Here is a 9,201-nt window from a genome sequence, read left to right as displayed (position 1 = left end):
AAACAGTCCCAGTTCCCTCAGCCGCTCCTCATAAGACTTGTTCTCCAGACCCCTCACCAGCCTCGTTGCCCTTCTCTGGACACGCTCTAACACCTCAACGTCCTTCTTGTAGTGAGGGGCCCAAAACTGAACACAGTATTTGGTATATCATCATGGCCTTCTCTGTGATTTATTTCAGTAAAGCCATCAATGCCTGAAACAACAGCTCTGGGAGCTGCTATGGCAGCAGGAGCTGCAGAAGGAGTTGGAATTTGGAGTCTGAATCCCGGAGATTTGACAGCAGTGACATGTGAACGATTTGAACCACAGATCAACCCAGAGGGTAAAACCCTTTCACATTGTCTAAGAAGTTGCAAACTTAGTATTTTATATCCAACAGATCTGTTTTTTTCTTTGTTGCAGTCGTAACATACTGATATAAAAACAGCTATGTATGAATTTCCTCACAAATGTTGAAGATCAGCTTTGTAGTGTTTGGTTTAGAGAAAAGTGCATTTCACTTGCTGTTTTGTCCATTTATTGACTAGTAAGATTGGAAAATGGTTAAAACAACATAACCCCACAGGGGAATGTGTTTGGTTTCTTTCTTCTTTTTGAAAGAAGCTCGGCACTGGACATTGCAGTTAGTAGCTTTTGATTTATAGCAAGTAAAATCAAAAAAATCTGGAAAGGTTTTTACTGAGAAAGATGTCTCCTAAAGCTCTTGTGCATTTGTGAATTTTCACAGATGTAGAAAGGACACTGACTATTTTTGGGAGACTTCTTTTGGCTTTAAAAAACCTATATTAATCATTGCTTTTAGTTAACTACCTTTTTCATCAGTTCTTAAGTGCTTCTAAAGATGGAAAGTATGTACTTGACATAATTAATCCATGTGCAAGACAAATGCATTTTTTTTTTTCAATTATTTCTTAATTTTTGGTACAGAATTTTGTCTTACCGTTTTGATTATAATTACTGCTATAATCCCTACTTCAAGACAGTATTTTCAACACTGAAGGGCTTCTACATGAGTAACAATTGCTTCATTTTGTCCTACTTGTAAATCTTCTTATTGGTGAACATGCAGAAAATTGTTTTTAAGGTTTACTTCTCCTTACTGTGCATAACTGTGGGGTTTGGGGTTGTTTTGGTTTGGTTTGGTTTTTTGTATTCAGAACAGCATTTTATAATACTTGTTCTGTGCAGACAAACTATACTGTGCAAAAGAGTGGAAAGGTAATATTGTAGTCCTTGCTTCTTAAATACTTGTAGTTGTATTCATATGCATTGAGAGGCTTTTGTGTTTGCTGATTTCTCAATTTCAGAAAGTGAATTTCGCTATGCCAGATGGAAGAAAGCTGTGATGAAATCCATGGGCTGGGAGACATCTGAAGCTCCTTCAAATGGTAAACCAGAAATTAATGCCGGTCAAGTATTATTAATTAGCCAGTTAGCCTAGTTAGTTAATCTTGAGTTTGGTGACCTTTTCTGTTCATTACCATCTCTGGACTATACCAATGATTTAAAAATTATTACTTAAAACCACTGTGGAAACAAAGCAGGAAAATAGATAGATAGGTCTTCCTCTTGAAAGGAGGGCACAAGCAGCATCTTGTAGGGCTCTAAAAACAGAGGTCATGAAATCAAGACTACCTGCAGGTTTTTCAGAATAGCATTGGTTTACAAAAGAAAAAAATCTTACCTAGAGGAAGAGAGACAGCACAATTCTAAGACAGTGCAGGGATTTCGTAAACTTTCTTATAGTATAACCTTAATGTTGCAAAGGAGAAAAGTTTCCTCCTGTGATTTTTCTTGCTATATCTTGCCTTTATTATTTGCTGCATAGGAAGGAGGGATTGATAGCCGCATCAAAATCTGTTTGACCCACAAGGGCTAAGAGCAAGAAGTTATCATAAAGTGAAGAATTGCATAGACTTATTGTTTGCACACAGAGAATATACAAACACTTCTGAGGGACTGAACAAGATCTTTCTTTTGAAGTAGAGGGCTTTTTCATGTGTCAGGTTTGAATTAAATAAAACCTGCAGTCTTCTATGATCTATAATTTGAGTTTATATTTCAGCACTATTTCAGGATAAGTTTTTAGTCCTGAATCATCCTACAACACATCATTTATGGGCTTTATCTTCATTTCATTTCCCTTTTGTTGAAAAAACTATTAGAATGAAAAGTATTAAGTAAAGAATCCTCAAAATGTAAACTCCCCCCACAGTCCACAGTTGCAGCCCTCAAGCTGCATGAAGTCTCTTACTTTATTCTTGAAAGCTAAAATTTTCCTTTTACCATCCTATATATTGGTTTAAGTATTTTATTTAACACCATGGTTAATACAAACAATTCTATCAAGGCTATTTGGAAGGGAAATAGGTAATTTAGCATGAGTAACAAGATTCACTTCAGTATTGTCCATTATGTTTTAGTAGCCTTACATCTAAACTCTCTGTTACGTATCCTAAAATCCCAAGTGCTTGATGTGTATCTTACTTATATATCTTTATTTCCTTTTGAAGGATAGAAAATTCTGCCTTGCAGAAAATAAAACTAGATCTTGTTCTTCAGCTCATGTGAAAAGGGATATGTTTATCAAAACTTACCCTCAGTGATTATCTGGTTTAGCACTGGGCGGGGAAATGCTATTTTCCTTAGTTCTTGCTTTGAAACTTTGTCTTCTGCCTGCTAGGAGTATTTAAGATTGAAGAATACTAGAAGTGGGCTCAACCTAGATAGTGCTAACAGTGGAATTTGGATTTGAACTCTTACATTGAGAGCCTGTTTTGAATTATTGTGGGGATTATGCATAATCTTATTTAATTTTTCTGCAAATGTCACTACATTTGTTACTTTTTGCTGTTCATATGATTTTTAACACACATATTGCAATTCATATATATATTTCTCTTTTGATTTGCTTGACTGGAAACACCCTCCCCTGGATGACATCAGGTGACACTAGTATCTTCTGTAGTCTGCCTTTGGGGTTTTTTATTATGAGTAGCATGATAATGTTAATCGGAGCAAAGTACGTCTCAGGTTAGTTATTATTTGAACTAGATCACTTTAAAAGCTATCTACACTAGTTTAAGTGTTGGGTTTTTTTGTATTCCATCTGTTTATTTTTAGCAAAAATGACTGATGCTTTTTGTTGTTCATGCACACGAGTGTTTGAGGGTGTGAATTAGACATACGGTACCTAAGGGAACCAAGTGAATGCCATCTCAAATTCATCCTCATGTGCCATGAAATTCATAGTTGTTAGGTGCACATGAAACCTTGAACTCTCCCCTCCCTTTGTCTAGCTATGCAGACTATACACAGTTTATAAAAGGGATATAGGTTGGAGCAGCCTAGCAGAGTTTTGCATTGCCTGCGTTACAGTGTGCATTGCAGTTAGAATAAGGTTCCATCCTTTATCCTGTATTTCTTCTTATAACATTTAAAATTATTTTGAGGATCTTGTTTAAATAAAGTGAAGACTTTTCTTCTGTCCCTGAAAGGCTTCATGCACCTCTTTCATTTTTCTGGCCCCCTTGGAACTATTACATGGTTAGAAATCTTCATCTACTAAATCTAAAGAATATTCTTTTTGTACTTTGCTCTTGATGGATAAGTGAATTATTTTGTGTAAAGAGAAGAGACCCTAAAAGGCCTATCTGCAAAACTGGGGAAAGGGACTGTGTGCATATGCAATGAAGATGCATCTTCAACCTATTAATATATGTTTTATTTTAAAAGAAAGTTCTTAACATGGATGACGGTGTTAGTTACTTATGCCAGAAGTAAGACATTTCATTAAGATATTCTTATGGTACAAAAAAGAAGTTTATATGGTGATGTCAGTTGTTCTTTATCGTTGTGTTTCATAATTTCATTCCAAAGAAAATATTTTACAGTATAGCCATTGTTGCTGCCGAGTAAGCTTTTTGGGGGTGGTTTTCTTTCTTTGTTTTGGTTTTGGCAGGATGGGCGGGGGGCGTTAATTAAACAGACAGTTGAGGACTCTAGCATGCTCCTGTGATGATGTGTTTGTATTTTGTTTCTACTCATTCAGCCTGAATTAACTATTCAGTTGTAATTTTTCTTGCATGGAAGAGACTGAGCTTGTAGGAGAACTAAAATCAAACTAAACAAATGCTAGGCGAAAAGCAAACTGAACAAATGGATTGACATTGATTTACTAACTCTGGAATGTATCTGTGAATGAGAACAATCTTGATTATGAAGAATAAAATAAAACCAGCTGTGATTAAGTGGGTAAATTTTTAACAAGCTGAACTAAGCAACCTGAATATTAATTCCAGGTCAGGTTCCTCACCACATGGAGGATACCTAAAATAATATGAAGATCAACATTAAGTGGACAGATAAGCAACTTTTAAATTCTGGGTTTATTGCTTTTAAAAAACAACTAATCAGTAACCTACATATAAATATCTAAACTTGCACTGCTGGAACTCATAAAAAAGGTTGGGTTTTTTTCTCCCTTCCCTAAGCTTGTCAGTGCCTTTCTGACCCACAAGTGGAAAACATTCATCTCAACTCACTCTGGCCTTCAGAACCCATTTTTGCCCTTGTTTTCAGATAACAGTAACTAATGATATAGTTACTGTTACCATATATATATAGTTACTATATATACACCAATATAGTTACTTTATATGCCAGTATCTTGGTATATTATTTGCATGGTAAGCTTGGGGACAGGAGAAGTTGCAAGAAATTTCCAGCTCTTATTTGTTTCAAAAATGCTGACGTCTAAAAAGGAATAGCATCAGTGATGATATGTACAGGTTGTAGTTTTGCTCAGCTGTTCATTAGGGTAGAGCATCATATATAGAATTTGTGTTGCTGATTGGGGCAGGGCTGCTTTCCCCTTAGAAATTTACTCTGGTAAATATCCTTTTGCTTTTAAAAGCCGGAACTAGCTGACCAGACTTTCCTTCTAATTCAGTACAGGAACTCCGTTAATTAATTTGTTACATTTTATCTTTTAATGAAACACTGGAACTCCAACGCAGTCATCAGTGTAGTAGGTTTGAGGATTGAATCTACTGAGGATTGAATTCATCCTTCATGTGCTGAAACAGCAGTAAGTCTTGCATGGCAACAGTGCTGTTGTTGAACATGTCTCTGTAGGGCAGGGCCATGATTTTACAGCTAGTGAAATGTGAAGGAAAAATCTGCTGTGGCAGACTAGAGAACACTAACATGACAAAAACCCATTTACAGAACCGCTAAACTAACTGCCTTTTCATGCAGCACCTGCTGACTGAATACGAAGAACAATACTGTGTTTCATTCTATCATTTCATAATTTCATCAGTCAGGTCAATTACTTGTACCTTTTTTTATGATCTTCATTCTTCTTCTCTCCCAGGGGAGAAAGGGCCAATATTTTGTTTTATTTCACTATTAAAGCAAGTTGTGTGTAGCGACTGGAGTCCTTCTGCTAAGATTCTGTTAAGTTTTTCACACTAGTTTTAGAAGTGGACATCTGAGAGATTTCAACATACTCTGTAGCCGTACTTTTTTGGGGGATGGGTGTTAACCGAAAGTGATACTGTGTTTTATTAGACTCAAATTTAAGAAATGCCTTTGCAGGCTTAAATTGGCACTTCTCAAGTGAGGGGTAAGTGGGGATTGGCTACGTACGGGATCTTACATGACATCTGGGGTATAAAGTTCTTGACTTTATTCTCACAGAATAAGGTGTCAGTGCTGATAGTAATACTATATTCTTCCTGCTTAAATACCCTTTGGGGTTTTTTTTAAGATTCTGTTTTTCCTTTTTAGTTTATTGTGTTGTGATAGTTACTGCCAAATTGCACACTAATTTACATATAGGGATCACTATGCAGTTCGGCAAGTTAGTTGCAATAATATTTCTGAAAGCTGAGCTCATATTCAGAAAAAAATAAGCTTAGAGTACCTTCCTTCAATTCTTCTGCTTCTTAAAAATTTACCCATCTTAATAGTGTGGTCTCTTCTCTCCTGGTATATGCATATCCCACACGCTTAAGTGCTGGCTTATCTGGTGTCACAAGATACATCTAATTTATAATTGCATTAACTGAAAACAAAAAATGGTTGTACTGAATTCCTCTTATAGCACAGCTGTGTTATAGAGGGTTATTAATGTTTTAGAGTAAATTCTGTGTTACTAATGCACGTTCTTTCTTACTTAAGGTACTGATAAATGAGACTACTTAGTGGACTCTCTGGATGCAGCTGATTTTTTTGTTTCGTTTTGATTTGTTGTCTGAAGAGATTCCACCACCAATGTGATTATACTACTTGTGTGACTAAATCAATTCATGAATCCAGCTGTTGCCAGTCCCTGAGTAACCTCCCAGTGGTACACTGAAACTTAAGTCTTCAGCCCTTCATTACTCTGCTCCCTTCCCCATCAACTTCAACTGCACTGGAGGCCTTTGCGTGGACTATCTCACATCATCCTCTAAAATTTCACAAGCCCTAGCTTTGTTTGAGAAAGTTGGTATAACAAAACTCTGCAACTTCTGAGGTAATGTCAGATGTTTAGCTATCCTTTTCAGAGTTTGGTACTTTATACAACACACTGCAGAAAGTTAATGATGCACTATAGAACTTTGTAAACATCTTCCAATTCTTCCAGCTGCTGTGAATTACCTTTCAGATGTCTGTGGTTGCCAAAGCTGTTTTATTGTAGTGGCCATTGGTCTGAAACACCTTCAATGGAACAAACCTTTTAAACGCTAGCTCAAAATGTATTACCAGTAGCACACATCGCCACGGGTTTGGCAATGAAGAGGTTGCTGATATGGTCCACAGAGTGCTGTGGAAGTGATTAGTTACAAAGTTAAAAAGTTTCGTTTGGCTTCTGGCGTAGGTAGTCAGTTTGTCCATTATAAGTATTTAAGACACTAAGTCCTGTAGCTGTACCTTTAAAGAGGTGGGAGCGAATAGATGTTTTGGTTAAGGCCATGTTTCATGTTCTTGTGCTTTTGTGTTAGTTTGGAAAGACATGCTATTCTTGGTCCTCAGCAACTGATAACTCTTAAAACTACTCTGTACAACGCACTTTTCTTGACCAATACTGCATATATTCCGTCATCCTGCTTACGGATATCTTAGTGACTATTTGTGAAACTTCTGAAAGTTGAAGCTAACTTAGTTTTCCTTAAAGAGGGTCCACTCCAAATTAAATATCAGTGCTTTAGTTCTTGATCTCATTTAGTATATCTCAGGGACCAAAATCTCCCTTTCAGTTTCCATGTCCATAGTTTTAACAGCAAGTTGTCGCAAAATATGCTGGGACAACCCAAAACCCTGGCTTGGAAGAGTAATTCCAGTGGCACCTGAAATGGGCCACTGGAATTCACAGGCAACATGCGTGACCACTGAGTTGCGTCCACTTTGAAACTTTTTGTCCTCCACAGGTAAAGGAGTGAGGCAATAATCTTATCTTCAGCTTTCCTGTTTGAACCAACAGCATGACAAATGCCAGCCGCCTTGGTTAGGTCAGAGAAAATGTGTTCTTGTATAGTGTCATTAGATCAGTATAGAATGATAGCGAGGTTAAATGTGGGAACAGCATGGAGAATTTCAAAGATGTGTTTAAATGCACTAGGAGTTAAAGGGAGCGGTTTTTTGTGTGCGTTTGTTCTTAAAGACTTTTGTCTTTAAAAAAATAAGTCTTTAACAAAGTTTGTTTTTCTTCCTTAAACAATGATTAGAGGCTTAGTTTTTAAAAAGATGTTAAATACGTGTTTGTCTGAAGCAATGGATTGCACAGAAGTTCAGGTCTGTACAATATATTTAGTAGCAAATGCATATTAATTGCCTTTTTATTAACAAGTGCAATGACCTTTGAAAATGTGACTTTTAATTAAGAAGGTAGAGGAGGAACATTTTTCGTCCTGTGGTTGCATGTATAAATTCAACAGAAGGGATTTTTGTGCACAGGTGAAAATATAACAATGTCATTCAAATCCCGTATCTCCTATAAATACTCAAAGGTGAGGTGTGAGAACTAAAATTTCTGGGTTTTCCAGTTTGTACTTAGTAGCAAATGCATATTAATTGCCTTTTTAGTGCAATGTGCAATGACCTTTGAAAATGTGACTTTTAATTAAGAAGGGGAACATTTTTCGTCCTGTGGTTGCATGTATAAATTCAACAGAAGGGATTTTTGTGCACATGAAAACATATAACAATGTCATTCAAATCCCGTATCTCCTATAAATACTCAAAGGTGAGGTGTGAGAACTAAAATTTCTGGGTTTTCCAGTTTGTACTGGAGAGGTGAAGAAAAAATGAAAAATGAACTCCTAGAAAAATCTTTATACTCCTTACCTTTACTCGGAGCTGTTGCTGATCCCACCTTACCCCAAGGAACAGCAGTAAGAGCAGCCTTTGGAGCACGCAGGGGAAGGGCAGCACACACCTCAAACACCGGACTTCTGAGTATGACTTCTTGCCAAAAACACGGAAGTACTGAACCTGGGAACGACTAATGTTGAAGTGTTGCCTTTGCCAACGATGTATGCGGCAGGGGGAAAGGTAGCACATAATAAGTAGGAGGGGGATTTTTTGCTGCTTTTCTGACTTATCTTTTACTGGGAAACACAATTCCTATTACTTTTTCACTGAGTAAAAATCATTATTTTATTTTCAATTGCTGTTGCCAATATTTTTTAAGAATTTCACACCACTGTTAACTTTCTACCAACATAGTTGAAATATATTGTAAAATGCATGTTGGGGGGGAGGGGAAAGTTGAACCCTTGAACGTTAGCTTTTTGTGAAGCTGTGATTTATTTTTTTCTATAAATTACCAGATTTATAAATTCTTACTTGAGAAATGCATTAACTTGGTATTAAAATACCATAAATAAATTGATATAAGCTGTCAGTTTATTCTTGCACATTATCTTTCAGACACATTTTCGTTAATGTTTTTTACATGAGGCATTAGTATCATTGACGCATATTAAACAATAGGGCGCCCTCTTTAACTTGCTCAGATATACGTCTCAAATACATGCAGTACTGCATTCTGCTTTTCAGTGATACATTGAGTTTGAAGGACTGGTTTAGAAATTGCATTTCCTCAAGTCCCTCCGTATTCAGGAAAAAGCAGGAAAACACAAGTAGGACGACGAAAAGGAACACAGTTGTAATACAGGTTTGATCCAAAAGTCTCAAACAACGTTGCTTGGT

At 36.6% G+C, this 9,201-nt stretch overlaps 1 protein-coding gene across 1 annotated transcript in view; it reads left to right on the top strand.

Moving 5' to 3' along the window:
- The window catches only part of GK (glycerol kinase), a 30,633-nt gene extending 22,614 nt beyond the window's left edge, over nt 1-8,019 (top strand). The window contains exons 17-20 of the mRNA XM_009283123.1: nt 179-322; nt 1,308-1,388; nt 2,947-3,033; nt 6,187-8,019. Coding sequence (XP_009281398.1) covers nt 179-322; nt 1,308-1,388; nt 2,947-3,033; nt 6,187-6,200 — 326 coding nt within the window. The 3' untranslated portion in view covers nt 6,201-8,019. The remainder of the gene's footprint in view (nt 1-178; nt 323-1,307; nt 1,389-2,946; nt 3,034-6,186) is intronic.
- The last annotated feature ends 1,182 nt before the right edge of the window (nt 8,020-9,201 follow it).

The sequence above is a fragment of the Aptenodytes forsteri genome, unplaced genomic scaffold, assembly GCF_000699145.1.
Source record: "Aptenodytes forsteri isolate BGI_AS27 unplaced genomic scaffold, ASM69914v1 Scaffold2, whole genome shotgun sequence".
NCBI classification, from domain to species: Eukaryota; Metazoa; Chordata; class Aves; order Sphenisciformes; family Spheniscidae; genus Aptenodytes; species Aptenodytes forsteri.
This window is presented reverse-complemented; position numbering and strand designations above follow the sequence as displayed.